General features: G+C 39.1%; 1 protein-coding gene across 2 annotated transcripts in view; it reads left to right on the top strand.

Annotated features, from left to right (window-relative positions):
* The window catches only part of CHIC2 (cysteine rich hydrophobic domain 2), a 29525-nt gene extending 19444 nt beyond the window's left edge, over positions 1-10081 (top strand). For both annotated transcript variants that reach the window (XM_076336260.1, XM_076336259.1), the window contains exons 4-6: positions 2178-2234; positions 2401-2460; positions 5256-10081. In XM_076336260.1, coding sequence (XP_076192375.1) covers positions 2178-2234; positions 2401-2460; positions 5256-5306 — 168 coding nt within the window. In that variant the 3' untranslated portion in view covers positions 5307-10081. The remainder of the gene's footprint in view (positions 1-2177; positions 2235-2400; positions 2461-5255) is intronic.
* Positions 10082-23789: the final 13708 nt, after the last annotated feature.

The following is a 23789-nucleotide window of genomic DNA, read 5'->3' as shown; positions in this document are numbered from 1 at the left end:
ATATGTAATTTTATTGGAATTGAAAAGCTTGGATGTTTTTCACACTTTGGGGCAAACAATGAAATTAAATTGTATAGTGATCTTAATCTATTATTAAAAGGTCCTGGAAAGGAAGATTACAAGGTAGATTCAGGTTTTGAATCAGTTTTGCCATTGGTTTAGCAGCGGGTGGGCAGGCAGATGCCTGCTCAGAGTAGAACCTATTGCCATTTTTCACCATTGATAGAGTAGCCTTTCAGAGTCAATGAGCTCTGTCAATGTGAGCTTGTCAAGGCTACAACTTCATAGACCTGAGAGGCGGTTTGAGAGGTCAGCCCTTTTCAGGTTTGCTGTGATGCAAATGAACTTTAATGCTTAAACAACTATTGGAATTTTTATGTCTGCTCCTTGTTCTTTTTTCTTCACAAAGTCATTGACGAGACATTCAGTGCTTTTTAAATTGGAAGTTGCATTGTGCTAAAGACCTAGTACAGATTTACGGAGGGCTGAAAGCAGTTAGATCATGTTCTTTTCATGGTGCGATTAGAATCAAATCGATTTCCCTACAGCCTTCAGCATTCAGATGGCAATTTTAACAAAGCTTGGGGGCTAGACAAGGGACAAAACGACTGAACTGAATGTTAATTACACTCTGCAGCCTTATTTTCTTTTGATTTGGAGCTGACTGGCAACTAAATTAACAAAAGTGTGACCATAACTGCTGCCCTATTTTCATTTAAAAGGAGAGCAGACTCTAAAAGGCTATCTTTACAAAGAAACAAGTGAGGTCTACTGATTATTGTTAAAGGGCACTGTCTTTAAAAACATAATAATAACAATAACCCGAAAAATACTCAATTCCCAATAGATGTGATAAATTAGTCACTGGCACACCCACCTTCTGATAATTCCTTGACTTGTGCTTTTTAAAATAAAACTTAATAAAAATTCAGTGTAATGATTACTCATAGATAGCAATGATCTAATTTTTAATCATGTGACCACAGTACATGCTTAGATGTGTTTCCCCACAGCCACTTCAGTATTAAACTAGAGAGAAACCGATGCTTGAAAACCAAGATGTTAATATTTGGGAAATGAATAATTTGTTGTCTAATTTTTATTTTGCTCAGACATTCTTGTTTCTCATGACAGCATTTAGTTTGATTTGTTAAGGTTCATTTACAGTACTTGCATTTTGTAGTAATAACAGCAAGATGCTTTCTCATCCCTTCCCCTCACCCCTCTCTGCCTTGTAAGGAAGCTGCAGCTGCACTAAGTTGTATTTGATCCTTGTCATTGCTCCGTCCTTTTGCACCTGCAGCTCTGTTGGTCTCATCTTAACACCTGGCACCATGAATTATCCTCTTTTTATTCATAGTCAGTAGCAAATCCCATTTAGAGCTAAGCAGTATATATTCTGGCAGTCAAATGACCATAAATGTCAGAATGTATTTCTCAAATGTAAATATAACTGAACAATTATATTCAAAATGCTGTGGAACTTTACAGCACAGGATGTCCTTTAATACTAGCATGCGTAATCTTAAAAAGCTGTGCAGAACAGCTTTCAGGATTCTCTATCTGAAGTGTCAAGTGTGGACAACACAGGCAGTAAAACTTTGCTTTAGAATCCTAAATATTGGGTTTGCTCTTTACACAGATCACAGATTTAGTAATACTCATTTGTGCAATGTACTGTAACTTTCTGCATTTGGTTTTCAGTCTCTAAAATCTGGATATAAATGTAACAAATTTCTCTTTTGTTTAGAGTATTGCATATTTGTACTTGACCTACAGCATTGCAAAATAGTTCGCAACGTTTGTCAGTTTAGATGCCGACCTTCTGAAAAGCAGTGCATTTAGACCACTGATACTGGGGGAGCAGTGTTCCTGCTTTTATACTTAGATCACTTCAAAATTTCTGTGGTTTTAAAGTTATAACTGCTATAAGAACCAGAAAGCATATATATGAACAGTTTTTGTTCCAAAATGGTTGAAGATAGTTATTTGGGTGTCATAAAAAGTTGTTTCTGTTCTAGTTACTATTTAATACCGGAGAAGTTTTGATAGTACTACAGACCACCCTGTACTCAGTCACTGTCCTGTACCTCTCTCCTTTTCACACAAAAGCAGCTGCAAAACAAAGTTTTTCTAAAACCAGTCAAGAGTAAAATTCTTTCTCATTTGTCTTCCAGACACGAAGATCGATTGAGAAGTTATTAGAATGGGAAAACAATAGGTTATACCACAAGGTGAGTGCCGCAGGGAGCAGCTTCGTACTGTTGGAGTTTGAATTGCACAGTATGGAAACAGATGCTTTTGTTGAACGAAAAATATGAAAGGTGGACAAATGGGCTAGTCTGTGTGCTGCAATAAAATACAGCTCATTTTTCTTCTTTTTCTTTCCTCCTTGTCTAGCTGTGCTTGCATTGGAGACTAAGCAAAAGGAAATGTGAAACGAATAACATGATGGAATATGTAAGTTAAAGGGCTGTTTTGTGAGTTTCTCTATTAAATGATCATTTATTTTGCTTCTGATCTTATTCTTTTCATGATTATTAATCAGTAAAGGTGTCAGGAGCTTAATCGCCTGAGTGCAAGGATTTTCTACGGTTCACAGATGCATGGTTTCATGTGCAGGACTGATTTATAAAGTTATGAATGACTTGAAAACAAGGCTTCACTGTGTTCTGAAAAATAATAAATTAATTGCCAAGATAAAATAGCTTGAACATGTGCTGATGGAGTGTGAAATTTTAGATGCTGTATAAAGAATAACCACAACTTTGGTTACGCAGCAAGTCAGATATGGCTGTTTTATATAATGCTAATCAAGTCTAAAAGTATGGAAGAAGACCTTTCAACTAAGCTGTTGGAGCTTAAGAAACCTTTAGCCTTTTTAGATTTTAACTGCCCCTTACCTCAACTGTCTTGAAAGTATCTTTATCTCCAATTGGTGTCACTAAAATATTTTTAAGTCAGTCTCTGGAGTTTTAACTTACTTCAGTCTTTGGCTGAGACTCCATAAGACCTTCTTGGAAATACACAGTGAGAAGTTATATGCGGTTTAAAATAAGTGTCCAGTGTGGGATTTCAGTTTGTTTAGCTTGCAACCTTCTTGCCCTTTTTTGGTGCTGTTTTTATTCCCATTTTCAAAATATCTTGGAGGTACATAGAATAGGATGAAATAAAGCTGCTAAAATGTAAGAAACATTAGAATTTGCATAATTTCTTTTAATGCTCTAGGAAGTAGGCGGTAGGAAGGGTTAACTTTAAAAGTAAAGATTAGCCTTTGAGGAATATCTACTGTATTAGCTCTAACTTATTTGTGATCTTTCATTACATGGTACTTTGTCTGTTCTTTGAAACAACAAAGCTATCATGCATATAAAAATTTTAAGTGATTAAATAGTTGGAAATTATACTAAAAGAATCTTTTTCTTTTAGTCTTCCCCTTTTTCCTGTTCCTGCATTAGATCTTATTTCCAGCCTGAAACATAAGATCTTTAAAATGCATTTTTTTACAGAACGGCTCTATTCAGTTCACTGAATAAGTAGACTTTTTGTGACATCTATTCTACAAAATTTTTTGGTTTAGATGTATGAAATGTGACTGAAAATGGAATAAAGCAAATTTCGAAGAAAGTAGATTTGAGCTTTACCAAAATGAAGGGTTTTTTATTTCACTGAAAATTTTTTTTTCTACAGGAAAACATTAATATGTAAGCATGGGCATGCAGTTTTACAGGATAAAGATCGAAGATTTTATTTTCAATTTGTGAAACATCTAATATATTGTCTCTGGATATATTTAATGAGAAAATTTTTACAAAATTTCTCTGTACCACTTTCTCATTTTCAGTGAACTGATTTGATAGTCTCTTAAAAACTGCCCTGAATGTTGTATTCATGATTTAATTTTAAATAATGAACACTTATCCTGAATTTTTTTCAAAATGGGTGATTTAAATTAGACTCTTGTACCCAAAACTTGGTGCTTTGCCAACTTGAGGTTCTAAATCCACTGTTGTAGATGCTAATTTAAATAAATAATTAAACAAATTAAATAAAGACAAGGTAGTCTTACACCTTTGGCATAAACACAGTGTTCCAGCTTTACTTCTTGCTCCCTTTTTGAAACCTTGCCTGAATATCAGAAGCCCTGGTGTCTCTGAAGCATCCAGTGGTTGACTGGTCAATGGATTTTGAGCAGTTTGCATCACTTCTGAAAATAAGTCACTTCTGAATATCTCTGAAAATAAACTTACACACCTGATTTTAATATTCATTATTTCAAAAGTGTTTGCCTTAGAAATAAAATCAGACTTCCTTCTTTTCTGATGGTCAGTATGCTATCAGAGATAGAAGTGTTCACTCTCTAAGCAGCCAAGTTGTGTTCTCCTTTACAATCAAAAACATTTAGAAATTCCTTTTTGACTTCTTAGAAAGGCAAGGTCCCCTTACAAGTAAATGAAATCCTTAGTTATGTTACCAGATGCATTTATTTGTTTATGAAGACAATCATGCTGCTGTATTATGACACTCTCTCTGAAGAAAGAAAATGCACAAGTGAACATTTACTTTAAGCTTTCTGTTTAAAGTAGGATAAATATTTGGATTGTATGCTGGAGTGTACCCTACCATGTGTACATAGCTCAGAAACACATAGTTTAAATTTGAATCGGGACCATAAGAATAATCATGCAAAAGCAGTAGTCAAGTTTCTTGTTAACTACTTGCAGATTTGTTAGATACAGGAACGTTGCAAAGGTTGATACACCTTTCTGTACAAGTTTTGAACTATAAGCATGATTCAGAAACCTATATTAAGTGGAAACAATTTTGAAGTAAAGGGAATTGCATGTGTAATTGAAAATTAACTTTGCATACATTGTGCCTTCTGGTTTTTTTAAAAATTAATACATTTATCTCTTCTGTAATTTTTTCCTAATAAAGTAAATGAATTATGTTAAAGAATAATTATGTAGTAGCTTATTTCAGTTTGTTTAGATGTGTTAGGTATTGGTAGGCAAACTTTTCTAATTGAATTTGATTCTTTAAGAGTTTTGGTTTTCTACCCCAAAACAATTATATCAAACATAACTTTTCTAACGGTCTCCAACCTAAGAAAAGCACCATGATCTTTGATCATCATCACAACTTGATGTACTTAAAAAAAAAAAAAAAAAAAAAGCATGTGAGTTATCACTGTGATAGATAATAGGACTGCTGCCATCTTCCATTTAATATATATTTGTTTTCTTTTTTTACAGGTCATCCTTATAGAATTTTTACCAAAGACACCGATTTTTCGACCAGATTAGCATTTGATTTATTTATAGAGACTTATTCAAGTATGTTGTCTTTCCAATGGTGCCTTGCTTGGTGCTCTCCTGGTGGTGACATAGCATTGGTTCTACAGAATCTTGTGGTGTTTTCATTCTTTTTTGTTTGGTTTTTTGTTTTGTTTTGCTGTTTGTATTTTTTTTTTTTAAATAAGAGCATGTTCTAAGTGCATTTGGTCAAACTCTGCAAAGTCATTTCACGCAAATGTTAACTACTACTTAAGTTATTGTTACTTTTACTACTTCTGTTTATTAATGTATCTTGATTTTTCAAAGAGTCTTTTATATGTGTGCACGCGTGTGTGTACATATATATATGTATTACTATAAATACACAGCTGAAAATGGTATACAAGCGAGCAGGTATTTTTTTATCCCAAAATGACACAACTGATTCACTGTACATTGTGTAAGTCCTTTTACTCATTCATTTACATGCTGAAGTACCTTCGAAGATCTTCCTAAACTTTTGTCAGTGACTAGTCAATTGTAAATATTTTTATTTCTTTTTGGGATATTGGCTAGCCTCTTCCAACAAAAGAAGGACATAAAGTTCTTTTTGAAACTGTGCTTTTTGGAACCCAAATGTCATTGCATTAGGAGAAATCTCTGCTTTTCATGAAGAAGTCCTGTCAGCTGGTTCTGAAAAAGTTCTAATTTAAAGGTTAAAAAAAAAAAGCAGCAAAATAGAATTATTTTACTCAGACTAGAAGAATCACTGAGAGAATTGCATGCATCTGGTTAGTAGAACTCAAGATCACAAAAATATATTAGTACTGCAGTTTATAATGTAGCTGTTTTAATTCAGGCTAATGCCATGTATCAGCTTTATACCTACTGTTTACCAGATCCTGTACACAGGGGTGCAGAAGGACTTGTTTTACTAAAACTTACTGTCCAAGAGGACCTTTCAGGGTTTTTTGTTTGTTTGTTTTAAAGCCACATAAGCAGAAAAAAGTTACTGAAGAAAACTTGAACAGTACAGTTCCAGATGCAAATGCAGATGCCGTGTATTAAAAATAATCAAAGCAGGGTACACTGGGCAACAGTGTAAGTTTAAATGTGTTAGATAATTATTTATTGCACCCTTGCTTCTGCTCATTTTGGTTTACAAAGCTTATTTTCTGCACAAGTATAAGACTTTTTTTAACTGGATATATGATGTATGTTTGGGTCAGGCCAGTTGTATTTTGTTTCTTCTACTTGTATCTTAGTTGTACATATCTTCACACATAGGTTTTTTTTTTAAATTGCAACTCAATCGTATTTTTAAATTTGCTTTAGGTATCTAAAATTACTGTACATGAACATTAATGTAAGTTAAGAATATGTTCCTTGTACAGTTGTGGTAGCAAGCAATAATGTGAATATATGAAAAAACAGATATACTCTGCTTAATATTTGTATGAATGAAAAGTTGATACCACTACAAGAATAATCTTCTCTTTTTAATCTTTTAAATACAAGTTTTATTTCAAGGTAATATATTATAGGTACCTTGATGCTGTGAACTATTTTTCTATGTCTTCAAAATATTTATTCTCTGTAAAATATTCTCTAGTGAGTATTATATTCCTAAATTGTTGATAGTGGGAGTGGTCTAGAAAGTTTTAAGTTTTCTTAAATCTAAGCCTTCTGTATCTGTTCCCAAAACTCATCCTTTGCTCAGCTTTTGTCTGCGGATTCCTGCTGTTTACTTTGAAAATAGCTCAGCTATGCTTTTCATACAAGCCTACCAGTGTGTTTCTTTGACTTGACAGAATATGATTTTTAGTTAACAAATTAACAAACCAGTTTTATGCTGCCTCAGTCTTCTGGGTCCCACAACGGTTTCTCTCCAAAGTAACTGGTTATAATTTTCTTAAAATCAATTTCAGCCTCTTCTTTAGTACGCATCTGGGTCTGCAGCACTCCTCCTCTCACCCAGAACTATTAGTTATAATCTCGGACCAGTTTCAGCCTGCGAGGGAGGCCAGAAGCCCAACGTTGTTGGCAGCTGAGGTTGTGGAGGTTGGAGGTGCAGGGGAGAGGTTGGAATTGGACAGAAACGATAACTGGTGATAAATACTGGTGACCAGTACAACTGACAACAACCAGTAACAACTGACTGTTGATTTCTTCAAGTGTCAGTTTTCAATAAAATGAATATTGAATCATACAAGGCCTAGATTTTATTGCCAAAATTCTCAGTTGACTGTACAGATAGGTTTGTGTCATGGATGCAGTGTGCCACTGGTTGTTCATTAGTGTGGAGGGATAGGTTGGATATGGCTTGTGATACGTTCATAGCAGCACCACATTCAGCGTGAGCTATTCGCCTTAGTTTACTACCCAAACTTTCCATACTACGTTCTGTGACACCACAACTACCGTGCCAGCAGCACCCAAACGTACCTACAGTAAAGCTAATTTGAGCGTGATGTGTGCTGAAACCAGAGCAGTGAATAGAGTGTGGCTTACAGATTTACAAAGAGTGTCTCGTTAGTAAAGCTTCCACATAAGTGCTAGTGCTGGTTAAGATCTTGTCTACTTTCAGGTGCATCTGCAGTCATCTGCTTGGTTAGCAGGCATTTCTGTATTTTAACTATGACTTTCTCTCTAAGAATTCTAGTATAGGGGTCCAAAGTAGAGCTCTGAGCAAATAAAAAGTTAAATCCCTTAGTAAGGAGGCCAGACTAATTGGATCTTAAAGCATTTCTGATATTTTATTAAAATAATGTCCCTGACTTAAAATACAACCAGGAAACTTGAGAAACTGCATGTATGTATATATAGATGAGTTTTGCTCAAAAGTGTTACTCTCCTAATGTGGTAGTACGCTCACCCAGTAAGAATGTTATAAGACATTTTCATACAGTCCCTTTTGATTCATTAATTACAATGATAGAAATCGAACATGGCAGGAACTTTAATCAACTGTTTAATGCCTGCAGCAGTCATCAGGATTTTCCTTTGATGTTGTTTCTAAAATACTAAATCTATTTATTCTGTGTGCTAGTGAGAAGACGTATATTACCTTTTTTTGTCCAATTGGCAAAGAATGAAGTTGCAACAGTTTGAGCAAGCCTGAAGCTATAGTAGGACTTCAAGGACATAGCCTACTCTTTGCTAAAATAAATATTACATTGTACTAACTTGTTCAGCTTCTTGCAGCTCGGCAATTCCTACAAATAATCTTATCTATTTCCAATTTCCTTGAATAGTAAGTTAGGTACCCACTTGATAATCATCATTTAACAAATGATGCTAATTATATCTGTTTACCATTAGTTTTTCAGGCTAAAGGTGAAAGGCATCAATGACTCCCTGTGAAAGCTAATTATTATTTTTAGATATAGTGGCCTTTAACTGGCCAATAAATTATTTTAAAAATACAGTAAGAAAGAAATCTTTATTTCAATTATTCTTTTAGTGATAGGTAGAAATAAGTCCTGAGGGAGAAAGGCTTTCTGTCTGACCCTATGTGAAGAAATCTGTAGAGCTCATCTGTTGTTAAATAGCTATGATTTGAAGTTTATACTGGGATTGGCAAACTTCACTAGAAATTAAAATGTTTATGGAGACAGGTTACATGAAGCCTGTGAATTTTTTGTAATAGCTCAGTAAGAGTCACTTTAATAAACTATGTATGCAAATCCAAAATTTCCCACGATACTCAAAACCAAGTAGAGTAGATTGTAAAAACTTTTTACAGTACTTAGATGTAAATTATAATCTCTAAATCAATTTGTTAAATGATTTGTTACTTTTCTGTAAATCTCAAGATCATTGTGTTTAAATATAATACTCTGAGATACGTGCTTACTTAAAAGTCGGTTTTCATTTTTTTTCCTAAAAGTCATTATTTAGCCCTGAAGATTGTGGGGAAGAGCTTTAAAATGCAATCTGTAACTGCTCAGAAGCCAGAAGGCGAAGCAAAAGAACTTGTCTTTATTCCCTTCCCTCCACCCCCCCACCCCAAAGTCTTAATTTTAAATTGGTCCCCTTGTTTTGGGAGCGCTAGCTTATGGTTTTTGAGCAGCTGGCAATAATGCAAATTGTCCACCAAAAAACCCCATTTGAATTCTGAACAATTTAAAGAGATCACTTTAATTGAAGAGGCAAAAGACTTGTTAAGCAAAGAAAATCCTTGGTTCTTTTAAGTTCTCCCAGCACTGCTGTTGAGTAATTAAAAGAAGGATCATGATGACCCTACATTAGGTCAAAATCCAGATGATTTTATGTAAAGGAAATGCTCAATTAGAGAGGTCTCAGAGCCCCCAATGTCTTGGATTCATAGTAGCGACTTATTAAGGGTAAGTGGTGCTGGCTAGTTTTGTATCCGTGACTAAAATAATTTATGTTGCTGTTCAACAACCTTGCTTATGAAAAGAAAGCATTTTTAGAAATAAGATCTGTATTCATCACCGCTAATTTGCTGTAATTTCTGTGCTTCTCCCTAAAGCCACATTGCATTTCCATCACAAACAGCTAAGTGTATGATTGTTATAATGCCTTTAATAGCCATATTGTAGGTAGAAATATTAACTTCTCAGGGACTAATAGGAAATATGAAAATGGAGTTAATGAGCTGAATGCCTATCTGCATGAAGGCTTACTTTGCAAACGGCACCCTAGAAAACTTCTGATTGTAATGTGCATGACCATTATGAATGTTATCAATATACAGCTATGAGAGCTCCCTTTACCCTGTACTATTAGGCTGCTGAATGTCAAAGTATGTTGGATAAGGATAAATGAAGTTTTTCTGCTGATTTGGATAGCGTGATTATTTCTAATGGTGCTACCTTCTTAATTCCTGTGTTTATTCTTTGTAAAGTTCTCTCTGTAGGCTGTGTAAATCAGGGGATACTGGCGTAATGAGAAAACAGTATCATTCTTCTTAAGGAAGTGGAAAAATTTCAAGGGGAGAAGTACTCTAGAAGCAAAAAAATTCACTGCTGAAAACATCATGCATTTATTCTTCATTAGTTACAGATATCCATTTGGGTTGTTTTATTGGTAACAGTATTTTGCAATTCATTAATTTTGGAACATCATCTTTTTGCACACTGTTTCAGTCAGCACGGGCTGAATTAGAGACTACTTTTCAAAATTTAAAAAAAATGAATCCTTGTATGAAACTTCATATGTTGACGCTTGTTGTGCTGATGTGTGTATCTCCACCACATGACACCTGGATAATACATCTTTTATAAACTACATTTTATTGTTGTCATGGAAGAGTCCTTTTAAAAAATTCTTCTGCTTCGTTTAGCTCATTAATATTTCATTAAGATTTATTTTCTTGAAAAAACATTCATAAATGCTTGACTCCTCAGAATACAACAGACTATTAGGAAAGATTTAGTGAGGCAAAAGGTGAAACATAGGAATTAGGAGAAGCAACACCCAAAAGATTGAATTTGGGGATTAGGTTTGGAATTCTCTGAATGTGATGGAACATAGTTTTGAACTGAATGAAATGGTATTGAATAATGAAAGTTAAGTAAAAGCTAGCGATCCATTTCAGTAATTACGTAGACTGTCTTAATTTCTATTACTTTTTATTTTAACAAGTGCGTTATTAATTTATTTTGGTTATGCCCTAATTGATAGACAGTTCTGCTATTATGCAGATTTTGAGGTAAGCTTCCTTCTAAACTCAGCATCTCTCAGTTTAAAATATCCAGACCAAAACGGAATCGCTGATGAGAGCTGCGCAGCGAGTACAGAACAGTCTTTTCCTAAGCTGGAGCCTGTAATGCATGGCTAATTGTTTCCAAAGAAAATTCTTGACTTGTCCAGACAGCTCCTGTCATGTGACAGTATATCTAAGGCCCAGGAGTAGGATCCAGTTAGGATAATTTAAGTTCAGGTAAGTAAGAGACTTTTGTAGTTAGTTGTAGCTTTCATGGAGAAGGGAACCATTGACAAATGCTCACTTTTGGAGGGCAGACAGTAGATTTTATAATGTTTATTGAAATACGCTTACCCCTCCCCCCCCCCCTTAATAACTTCATCTTTGAAAGTTACTTTGCCTAGTGTTGAAAACTAGACTTGGTAGTTTGCTGAAGATTTTTTTCTATTGCGGTGTTTTAGGTTTGTGAATCCATTTTTTAAATCACGTTTAGAAATTTTTCAAAAAGTCAGATATCCCGATGCAATATAACTGATGTTTTTAGTGGCTCTTTGTTTAAACTGATTTCATTGTACCAATATAAATATCTCACTCATCCACTCTAAATGTTTATCTCTGATCCTTCTGTGCTTGCAACAGGCTTTCTAACTTGTTAGGGTATGCAGTGTACCTACTTGTTAACATTGTCAATGAGCAGTTTGGTTCAGTGAGATAACAAGGAACGCAGAGTAGTTCCTGATTTGAAAAGTGTAACTCGGATTCTTGTTTCCGTAAAAGACTGAGTGTGGCAATCAGAATACAAAACTAATTCTAAACATAAATTTTACAGAGAACAGTAAACTACAAAGGAGTGCCTAAATGTTGTGTGCTGAATTATTCCTGTGTAATTCATGTTGCTTTAAAAGAATTTGCAGAGGATTGCATCGGGTTGTATGTGCTTAGGAAAAACCTGTTAAACGTACAAAGCAGTAATGTTAAATAAGTCACTGAAAGGATGTTATCTTTCAAGAAGGCAAACTTAAAAAACAATATTTTGGACTATGTTAAAAATCCATTTCCGGCAGAAGATGCGTAAGCAATAATTTAACCTAGAACTGGATGTTAAGGAAGCTGCTATTTATAGAGAGACTTGATGGTAATTTTGCCTCTTGGGCATCTCCTCTCATAACGAGTTTAGAAAGATAGGGTTGCTGCGATTTCCACTATTGTAACATTCCTCTTCAAATATTTTAAGTCCGGGTGAGAGACTGAAAGCTTAGAGGCCAGTACTGTGTTCACAGGGCGCACGGCTTTGGGAGGAGAAGATAGGAAGAAAAGGACTTTTTTTTAAGGCTGCACAATTGTATATATGCATATTTAAGAGTATTTAACCATGTCTGCTAAATTACTGAAGTTAATCTATTGTTGAATTATAGAATATTATTTAATACATCAGCATTGTTTTTTCCTGACCTGACCCAGAATTGGAATGGACTCCAATATAATTTTTTTAAAGCATTTCTTAAGTTGTACGTATGATAAACTAATAAAATAATCATTAACCTATCTACTAAGCCTTACCATTTTTTGTCTATCCAATGTGTTGGGGGGGGGGGTGGTAGGGAGAGGAAGCAAAAGAAAGAAAAACCCGAGCCTTATGATGCAATGGTCTCTTCTAATTTCCAGTTGATACTTTTAGTCTAAATTGGGGGGGGGGGGGGGGGGGGGGGAAGAGAGAAAATGGTTTTGGGTAATTTAGGTGACTCTAGGACTAGAGTTACCAAGTTTAGAGGCATTGCCTGCCGTAAGTGTTTCAGACTGGCTTTTCATTAAGTCTGCATTTGGAGTTCTTTAAGCTTTTCAAGCCCTAATGGTGGTAGGATTTATTATATGTATCACCGTTATGGTTGAATAGTAATGTTGAGGCTATCTGTATGCTCTCGTTTTATACGCTGTTGCTCTCAAACAAGATACGCTTTCCGCCTAGTGAAGGCAGACAGCGTTTATTCAGAAAGGAATCACTCCCACCCGTGTAATCCACGTATTTTTAAGACGGCCAGATATGAAATGCTGGCTAACCTGAGCCGTAGGAACAAAAACTAATCCTGCGCTCCCCGGTGCTCCGAGGACGGTCTTGATCCTCGTCAGCCAGCTGCTTTTCTTTGCGTGAAACGTTTTACAGCTCTTTCGCTACTCTAGTGTGGAAACCTTAACGGCCTCTTTATAATGTGCGTGTGTATGATATATATAATATATCTATGCACACGCGTGTGCTATATATGCACATGTGTAAAAAGCCTGGGTGGGGAGGGGCGCTCCCGCGAGGCACTGTGAAGCATTCCGGGTGTTGTAATTTGGGCTTGCAAAGCGGTATGATACAATGTTGCTGAGCAGAAAAGCGCACGATAGATTTAATGTAGCCAATTGTGTACTTTTGAAAAAAAGAGTAACTGTTCAGTGTGAGTTAATTTTGGATTTTTTCAGCATCTCTCTTTTAGGCTTTGTGCCGCATTCTTCTAGACAAATGCGTATTCCATGTGGGCCACTGTTCTGCTAAATGCTCTCAGTTCTCCTTTTGCAATCAAGATTATGTTGCTAAGGAGATTTTGCTTTTATTGGTGCCATTGATTTGTGTTAATACGTTTTGAATACCTCTCGGTATTCTTCCGTAGACAAGGCCAAAAGAAAAACTTCCCTGAGTTTCCCGATTTACATTACAAATGGAGCGGTGGTGTAATGAAGCCGATATAAAGTGGGCAGTTGAAAGGGAACTAAAGAAGGGCACTCAAGTGAGAAATGAAGAAATGTGCCGAGAGCGGTCTGCGGGCCGCCTTCGGCCCAGCTGCGGGAGCGGGCTCGGGCCGGCGCAGGGGCAGCGGGGAGAGCCCGCGCCTCCGTCCGCCCAGACCACCCACTCGCTGCGGCCCGGCTCCGCGGATTACCCCGCTGCTTCCGACCGGCCGCCACAAAGCGCGCCCCGCTGCCGGGGGTACCGCGGGGCCCCTTTCCGCTGCCGGGGGTACCCCGGGGCCCCTTTCCGCCGCCCCGCCGACGGGGGTACCGCGGGGCCCCCCTCCCGTGCTCGCAGCCGGACCCGCTTTTCTCAGACCCGGGCTGCCCCTTTCAGCGAGAGGCACGGCAGTCCGAGGGGAAGAGGAGGGAAACGGCTCTGCAGAGCTGCAGGAACGTGGCCTCGGCCTCTATGGCGATGACCTGGGCGCCTGTGCCGCCTCCGGGGCTCACCGCCTGCCTTCCCCCTGCGCTCCGGGCGAGGACCCCTTCCACAGTACCCCAGCTCCCCGGGGCTCTCGGCCGGGGTGCAGAAACACAGCGTGACCTCTTTTATTGAGGCACCGCCGTGGCCAGGCTGTGCTGAGAGCCCGCTCTCGGCCACTCCAGCCTCGTGGTGCCCTTGCTGAGGGGACGGTGGAGCTGCCTGGTCACTGCCTGATCCCTCCAAGTCCGCCTGCGCTTTAGAAACAAGCAAACAAACGCCACCACCCCACCCTCCCACCCCCCTGCCCCCACAAAACAACCCCACCAAACAAAAAAGAAAAAACAACGCTTTGAAATAAAAAAATAATTAAAGAACACCCAAAGCCTTTTAACCGTGTGTCCATAGATGACTCTGCTGAAGACAAGCCCCAGGAGGACATCAGGCCTCCTGCTGTCATGTACGTGGGCAAGGAGCTCCCTTGGCTGCTCTCATTCTTCCACATTACATGGACAAGCTCCTGAAGGACCTAAAGGCCTGGTAGTTTTTTATATGAAAAGATTATTCAGAGAACATTCACGCCAAAAAGCCAAAGAGCGTTCCCATCTTCCAGGGTTTGCCGTCACAGAAATCTTCTCCCTGTGGTGATCTAAACCCCTGCCCCCTGCTTGAAGTCGGGACAGCATGGAGAAGGCCTGTGTCTACATCTGCAGACAGGGTAAAGGGGCCTTTGCTGGGTGATGTCTGTACTTGCAAAGCACCTTGGTGGTTGCACTGCAGATACTCAGAGATGAGGACTTCTGTTACGCAGCCCCCCGGTGTCACAGGCACGCAGCCTGAGCCCCATGCCATGTGCTAGTGAATGAGCTGGGAAGGTGCTTCAGGCACCTTGTTTAGGTTTTGGTTTTCCCCTGACATGGGGAGGTCACCCAAAGTCACAGTATTGCCTGACTTCTGATCCAAAGGAGAAACGTGTTTTGAAATAGAAAGGGTTGCTCTACCTTTTGCATCGGGACCAACAGTCTGCTTTATGTTGTGTATTGCTTACTGCGAAAATGTCCCATTGCATTTATGTAGGCTCAGCTTGCTGCTTCACGTTGCTCCATGTTGTTTAACCTAGAGTTCTTCATTCTTAGGCTATTGATCACATTATATATAGCGTAAACTTTCCTTCTTGCACTCTCACTCTCAGCAGTATTGAGCCCCTGCCAGTAGGATGGGAACTCAGGCTTGCTGAATAGATGGGAGGAGTAGAAAAGCTCAGTCTCTTCACTCGTTCTCTACGTGACCTTTTGAGGACTCCAGGTATTAAGTGACTTATTCCTATTTGTGTGCCTTTGAAGATCTGGATCTTGAGTAGTTATTTAATAAAATAAGAGAGAAATGCGTAAGGATAGCTATTCTATCCAAATTATGCAAAGATCCTTTTAGCAGCAGGTCTTACTCAGGATTTTGTGCTATTCTGTGTTAATGTCACGGTTCTAAGCAAAATCCTTCATCGTGTTTCAAGAGCGTGTGCCCAAACACATTATCTTTAATATGCTTTTTCATACCTTTTCCAACACGCTCTATGGAAAGGGCCTGTTTTTATATGAGATAATGAGTTTTGAGGTTAATGAGGATAGGGCCCAGAATTCCTACTGTATTGTGTGCCATTGAGTATACAGTAGAAATAAATTGAGAGGCAGACAGTGTTTTAAAATCCTCTTTCATTTAGGCATTTTGTTTAGCATTCAGAACACAGCCACATTACATGATTAGCTGATTTTAATGAGTGTCCTCTAATCAGTTAAATGAAAGTGTGTGGAAAACCTAAAAAGATTACTTTATATTTGCGGAGACAGTCTGTTTACACTGTTATACCTCAGCTAAGAGGATACTTGGCATGTATGATGCATCTAAGAGAAAAATGTGGAAGGCCAAAGAAACCCTAAAGACAATTGGATCCAGCCCATTCTCCCTCTCCCCACAATGCAAGCTCTGATGACTTAGTATTTTAATTAATGTCAACCCTTACCATCAGTGCTCATGGGAACAATCATTAAACCAACACAGAAACATTTTAAATGGCTGGCAGCCTACCAGATACTGAGCTAAGCATTCCCATGGTAGAGTGGATGGTTTCATAGCCAATTTTGCACTGGATTAAATACATTCTCTAGTAGTACTGGCTCGAAAGGCTATTATTTTCGTACTAAACAATGCAGTATGGTTTCTAAGTTCTTCTATTTTAAAATGTTTTTATATTTACTTCCCAACACTTGTATCAATGTTATTTATATGGATGTGGTTGACTTTTACTCTTTGTTGTTACTAAAACTTGTTTTTCTTTTTCCTCCTTTTCCCCCCTTTTTTGGTTTCCTTGCTGCTAAACCAAAACCATAGTTTTCTTTTTTTTCTCTCAGATAATTCGCATGATCAGACACAGCCTAAACCAACAATCGGTTTCCTATGTAGCTCTAAAAATTGCTGGCTGAATGAATTTTAAAATTGGATGACTAATATATTTTTGGTTTCGTATTATATTACTTTTGCACAGCAGGAACTGGGTCACATCTCTAACTACCTCGTAGGTACTCTGCTGTCCTCACCGCTGCAATATTTGCTTGCCAAGTGTACTAAGTAGCCTGATCTTTCTTATTCCTCGAAGGCCTTTTTTTCCCTCCTCCCATCTTCTGTGTTTGCTGTTTGCTCAAATTGTTTAAACATGGAGCTCAATGACAGGCTATTAGCGCTGACTGGAGCCACACATAATGTGGCCACATGTTGTGTAAGCTTCACAACTTGTCTGCTAATTCGCCTCAGGCCTGACCTGAAATACCCTTGCTATTCTAGCTCTTAGCCCTTCCCGAGCAGAGACAGACACTCGTGCTAACTGGTATGACACATCGGTGAGGTCTTTGATTTGGGGCCAAATCCTGCCTCGCTTTCTGCTGGAGGTAGTGCCACGGCAGTTGGCGAATCTGCCTGAGAAGGAGAAGAGGACAGAGCCAGCTGTGTTGTGCGGGTGGGGATGAGGGCGAAAGCTCTTCCCTTTCTGGTGCGACCCGTCGGGAGTGAAAGCCCGCGGTTGCAGTGCATCCGGCAGGCAGCACAAGAGGCGCTGCTCTCCTCTGCCCGCGGCTGTGTGAATCCCACTGACGGCTCCCTGGGGAAAATACGATTTCCATAGAAAGTCCACAAGCTACGAGGAGGGAGGATGGCAGGGGAAGCCCAGGCTGGCAAGCAGGGAGAGCATTCTCCATTTCATTCTTGTCATCGGGATCTCTGATGCCACTGTGATGGGTACGGAAAGGAGGGAGATTTTGGTCGAGTGGGCAAAAAAAAGGGCATCCCATTTAGGAAGAAGATGAAGACAATGAAATATATAGTGAGGAGCTCAGAGAATTTACTCATTAGAGGAGGTGCTTATTGGACAGAAAATAAATGGACCTGGAAGGATCTGAGTGGTGGAAAGTCAAAAGATCAATGCAGATATGTAGCACTGGTATCCAAAAAAGAAATCAGTTGGGGAAACGGATTTCAGATGATGAGGTAGATTGATTAGGAAAAAGGGTGCATGGTAGATTAGGCTATAGGATTGATGGGTTGATACGGCTGATCAGAGAATGGAAATAAATAGAGGAAACCTTAAAAAGGCCATAGAAGCCCCAGCAACAGTGTATAAACAGTGTTAAAAAGGACTGTAAATCCAAGAGTAGACTAGAAAAGGGGAACAGGAAAGTTTCGGGAGGGTAGAATTTAGGAGAGCATGGAAAAGTAAAGTTTAGTAAAAATTAGCAAATTATGAGCAAGGGAAGACAAATAACACAGAAAGAAAAAGTAAAAGAGGAAATTCCAAAGACCAGGAGGGAAAGGATTTAGAGGTGAAAAGGCAGGAGTTATGTGAATTAAAAGCATGGGGGGGAAAAAGTGAGGTGATCACAGAGAAAAGGGAAAAAAAGGAGCAGGAGGAGTATACACACAATGTACAGCCTGCGTACAGTCTCTTTAGGAATAGCTTTAAACCTCCTAAAATGTGGACAGCTTTGGAAGCAGTAAACCCCATGATCACCAGCTCTGTTTCAGTGTATCCATCTTCATCCTATAGGATGAAAAATTGGGAAGCTCCTTACCGTTCCTATTTAATGAATGCACTTTCACACTCATGCGGTTTTTAAGTTACAGGAAGAACTCTTGCCCCATTTTATTCTTCTTTCTGCATACTGCCACCCTGAAATGCTTCCAATATTCAGTCCCCCATCTATCTCAGAGATCGAGACCCACAGCATGCTCTTCCGCTGTGCTTTCAGATCCTTGTCGAGCTTTTCTTCATTCACAACCTGAATTCCCTGACACAGGGAGATACGAGTAGCAGGGGAGGCTGCATTTTACCCTTAATAAGCTGCTGCAAACATCTTTCCCCATTAAACTGTGACTTTTTTTCCTGAAGATGAAGGGTTGTTTTCAAAAGCACTGTAACGATCTAAGGTTTTCTTTTTCCCTTCAATTCAGTTTATGACCCATATTACAAATGTAGGCTATAAAACCTTCAGTTGCTACAATGTCCAGAAAGTCTCTGGCAAAGTCATCATCTGTTTCATAAAGGTGAAATTTGCTGCAGACAGATGAATAGAGTTTCTCTAGCTGAGGCATATAATTAGACCAACAGAATTTTCATGCAAATTCCTCCCCTAGGAATAATGAACAAATATACAGAATTTAGCATGCCATGCCAGACCACGGGCTAAGGACAGATGTTCAAAGGATCTATAAAAAATTGAAGCCAGGCAGCTAAAAACAATTTAAAGTTGATGTAACCAAGTCTGTGACAAAGATCTTGTCTTTTCTTGAAATGCATGTATGAAGTGTGTGGTGCTCTAATTTACATAGCAAAGAGGTGTTCTTATTTATATAGTAAAGCTTAAAAGTTCAAATTAGGATAGTAAGCTTGTTTTCCTACATGCTGTACAAATACGTGTGTTAGAGATGGACCTTGTTTCAAAGAACGTGCAAGTAGTTAAACAAGAGAGGCAAGCAGAAAAGCTGAGTACAAGCAAAATATCTTGTTAGTTCCCTTAGAAATAATGGTGGTGCTTCATCATTTCCCCCTACTCGTTTCAACCGTGCCAAAGCTGGCCCTGCCTGTCACTGCTAATGCATACCAAGCATCCTCTGTCACCCCCCCCTAGCAAGGATTTAGCTGGGGGGGAGGTGTGTGTTAATCAACACGATTCTTCTGTGATTTTTTTTTTTTTCCTTCTGAGAAGCGATTGTCTTTCTCAGGTCTGGTATGAATAAAAAGAAAGAGGAAAACCAGCATAGCTGACAAAAAAAACCCAAGACAATTTGGTTTTCTTCCCAAAATACAAGGCATCTCACCCCTGAAAAGTTTTGCTTCTGTCTAGCAGTGTATAGATGTCTTGCTTTTCCCCATTCAGGTTAGTTGAATGTTAAAACTGATTTTCAAAGATTCTTTTTCTTTCACCCTAGTCAGCAGAGCACTGACTCAGCATCCCAACAACAATGCATTTAGAGCAGGCATTAGTTTTGAAAATGTTGTTTCAACTCTGTGAGAGACCATGGCAACAAAGATAGGATGAAGACCTTTGAAGAAACCTTTGAATACTGTTTAGAAGAAGGAGAATGGATAGGAAAACAGAGGGAAAGAGAGTAGGATTCATTTGCTTCTTAGTGATGCTACCATTTTAAGGGGCAGTACTAATTCCTATAATAGATTTCACTCCTGGGCAAAGAATGCTACCGAAAAGCCCCGAATGAGTGCCACTTCCCATTGAGATAATGTCTAGGGTTGTACTGAGGGTTTTTTTCCCCCGTGTTTGTTTTGACAAGTAGATTCTTTTGCTTTATCTCTCTTAAACAAGAGAAGTTTTAAGGCTTAAAGATTTGAGCCCTCTGAGAAATCAAAACTTCAGTCTTTGAGATTGCGCTAAGTATATTTACTCAAGGTTTATGACAAATCCCACAGAAGTAAGGAGAATGCTTAATACAATTCAAATAGGCTGGAACTTACCATCTAAATAAGGACTAATCTACTGCCTGCCTGTGCTTCCCTAGGAAGAGACACCACCACTCCCAGTGTAAAACAAAAGAGGACTTTAGGGAAATAGAAAGTCTGAAAATCCTCATAGTCTATTCATGGGTTGTCTCCTTTTAACTGACATTTCAAAAGTTATGCCCGCTCATGACAAATGCACTTTTCAGGTTTTGCAAGTTTCATTCTTTTTATGATTTTCAGTCCGTGCTAAGAAAATCCTATAATACTTTATCTTGCTCTAGCTATAAACATGGAAGAATTTTGATCAAAGGAAACTATTTTAACAGCTGTCTTTCAAGGCAACATGTGCAGCTCTCTTGGCAGCTTCAGCTAGTAAGGTCTGAAGAAAACAGAAGTCTTTGCAAAGTCTTTGCATGTTTGAGGTGTCAAAAATATTGAATATATTGCCTTTGCTTAGCGCTTTCTGGGATCTCAAAAGCCGTGGTCAGGCAATAAAAATGCCCTGCAGCAGGAACCCTTAATTTAGTTCAAAGAGATCGGAATGATTGCTTTTGTGGGTTTTTTTTTCCTAGTGTTCATAATCTGCCTTATCCAATGATTTGTCAGCAGAAATAGAATTTTATTTTCTTGGATAAATATGGTCTGGGATTAGTTACAGGAGAAAAGGAGGGACTGTTGCTCTTTTTGCCAAAACAGAGAAGAGGGACTCCCCTCCCATTACCTTTTCACAGCCAGGGAAATGAACACTTCCATTATGCTGGACAATGAGGAGCAGAAGTAGCAGGTGGTGACTGCTACTAATCAGAAAGTTAAGTAATAGCCGTACTTGAGCACTTTCTAAAGGATTACTGTTTATGGGAAGATTTGTCCCCTATCTGGGCACCACTGGAAAGAAAACAGAGTGAGAAAGATGAAAAGGTGCCTATTAGTTACAGATTTTCCGTCCCCTCCCCAGCTCCACACACTGCCTGCTGCCCTCCCTTTACTGCCCCAACCTGTTCAAATGACTCCAGCAGACAACTGGTAAACCCATAAGAATAGATCCTTTACTTAATCCCGTCCCTGCTCCTACTTTCCTGCTTAGAAAAAGGCCAGCCTTTGCCTCAACACACCGGCTGGTGACCCTGTGAGCTGTTGCTTGGCTGACCAAAAGGAACATTTGATTCTTCTGGGGTAGGCTTATAAATATAAGTTCTCTACCTGTAACAGCACTTCTTGGCAGGGAAGGGAAAGGAAGCTATTATTGCCATTTTTACTCTGGGAATTACTTATATATTATCTGATAGATACCAATAAAGAGGCCTAGATTTGCTGAAGAGATGTAACCATATGTCCCAAACCCTTCTTCATAAGGTACCACAATGTTAGTTCACCACCATGAAAAGAATCACAGAACCGTAGAATGGTTTGGGTTGGAAGGGACCTCCAAAGTGCCTCTAGTCCAACCCCCCCCGCCATGAGCAGGGACATCTTCCCCTAGACCAGGTTGCTCAGAGCCCCGTCCAACCTGACCTTGAACACTTCCGGTGATGGGGCATCCACAAGTTCTCTGGGTAACCTGTGCCAGTGTCTCACCACCCTCAGCGTAAAAAGTTTCTTCCTTATGTCCAATCTAAATCTACCCTCTTTCAGGCTGGTCCCACTGATTGCCCAATCTTGTTGACTTCATTGTTGAAGGCAGGAGTAGTTTTCCAAATCCTCAGGTAGGTCACAGTTTGAGTTGACACTGTTACAAACCCTTAGTTTTTCTGTCTCTCACACTTTTCTCTGATCCTGAGTCAACAAATAATGACACGTCACCCAGACATACAAATGCAAAAGTAGTTCAAATTTGATATTCAAATCCAAGTCCCAAAACTGCAGAAGTCATGAGCCTCATCAGACTCCTAACATCTCACAGGCTGCCCTCGGGATCCAGGGGGGCATTAGGAGCCCAGGTACTTTGCTAAGCCAGGACCCAGCAGCTGTCCTGTTGTGTTCACTGCTTCTTGTGCAGGGAGGAGAGTAAGTGATAGAGACAAAGTGATACAGCACTGCCCCACATCTTGCTAAGGAGAGGCTAGCTTGCGTATATTTTGTATGCCTTCTTGAATTTGTCCACACGTCAAAGGTACCTCAACAGTGTTTTGTAGGCGTTTTTTGTTTGGGGGTATCTTTTTAGACTATGCTATATGGGGCCGACATTTTTTAATTCTTGGATCAATACAGGGCATGTCATTCCTTCATGCTATGAACTGCAGTTTTTCAGGTCACCCCTCTGGACTAATGTGATTAATACAAATTAGGTATGATCCCCTGGACCTTGCTATACTGCCAGCATGTCCTGGAAGCATAAAAGGGTATCCTAAAGATCACCAAGTACAGAGCCCTCTAAATTTGCCACAATTCCTCCAGGACAAAACCTTCTTTTAAATACTGTTTGCTGGAGCCATTTCAGTACCACTGTTTGCTTTCTTATCTGTTGACATGGTGGCTTAGCTTCCTCAGAACATTTTTGTCTGAAAGATCATTATTTTCTTTTCCAAGCGTCCCATGAACAGACCGATTGTACTTCATCAATTTTAAATTTTGACCGTCTGCCAATTGCTTTCAAATCTAAAGCCAATCAAAATTTAAGGAGATTCAGAAAACAGTGAAAGAGGAGCACATCCACTTCAAAAAGGTTACCCAACTGTTTGTTGTTGTTGTTTCATTTTGTCTCAGGCTTTATAATGATGGCTTTCAGCATCTTGGCTCTGTTTATAAGTCCTTGTTTAGAAGTCGGGGCTGTGCCCGCCCTTCCCCAGGGTACAGGCGCACAAGCGGGCTGCTGTGTGGTTCGTCATTCGCATTCGATCCTCTGCTGACTGCAAAGTCCGGTCTGGTGAACAATTGCCAAGAGAGATGCCTTCTGTATTTACGCGGAGGGACTTCACTTTCACAGCTGCTGATTATCATAAATAACGTGGCTTGGAAACACCATATAATGTCTGTGGGTTTTTATGGGCGTCTAATTTTGCTTGTTTTAACAGCCTACAGATAAGCCTGATGGTTGGTTACAGACATTTTATGAGTAAGACTCTAACCTAGCTGCATGTCAGGGAACTAATAAATGCCGTTAGTACCTAGAATAACTAAGGCCCAATGCTACTTATCTTCTCAGGACTGAAATACTTCATGCTATAATACCTCTGACATCAATATGATCCCAGAAGGATGAATTCACTGAAGTTTTCTTCTAAAAATTGGAAACTTTAACAGAAATCATAAGAAATTATGTAAAAACCTACTGCTGTATCTCAGGTTTTCAGGCTGTGCTGCTTTACTGACCGCAGGGTCTATATCTTCCGAGGCCATTGCCCGCATGAGCAGACCTGCTGACCTCCATGGTCATCAGGAAACCTTGTACCAGTAGGAGGTGGGGGCAGACGGCTTCCCGCTTTACGGTGACACCCTGATTTCTCTGGTCTCCCATATTGGCATCCTACCGAGAATTTAAAAAATGAGTGCTTCACTGCAATGACTTGTGGTTGGTTTTCATTATCCAAACTAAGACAAAATGAAAAACATTTCATACGGACAGCTTTGATTTTTTTCAAAGCTGCTAGTCTTTGTACTTGTGATTGCTTTGTTATATACCAAGCACTTCAGTGCTATTCACTTGAGACTGAA

Source organism: Aptenodytes patagonicus, chromosome 4, assembly GCF_965638725.1.
Source record: "Aptenodytes patagonicus chromosome 4, bAptPat1.pri.cur, whole genome shotgun sequence".
NCBI classification, from domain to species: Eukaryota; Metazoa; Chordata; class Aves; order Sphenisciformes; family Spheniscidae; genus Aptenodytes; species Aptenodytes patagonicus.
This window is presented reverse-complemented; position numbering and strand designations above follow the sequence as displayed.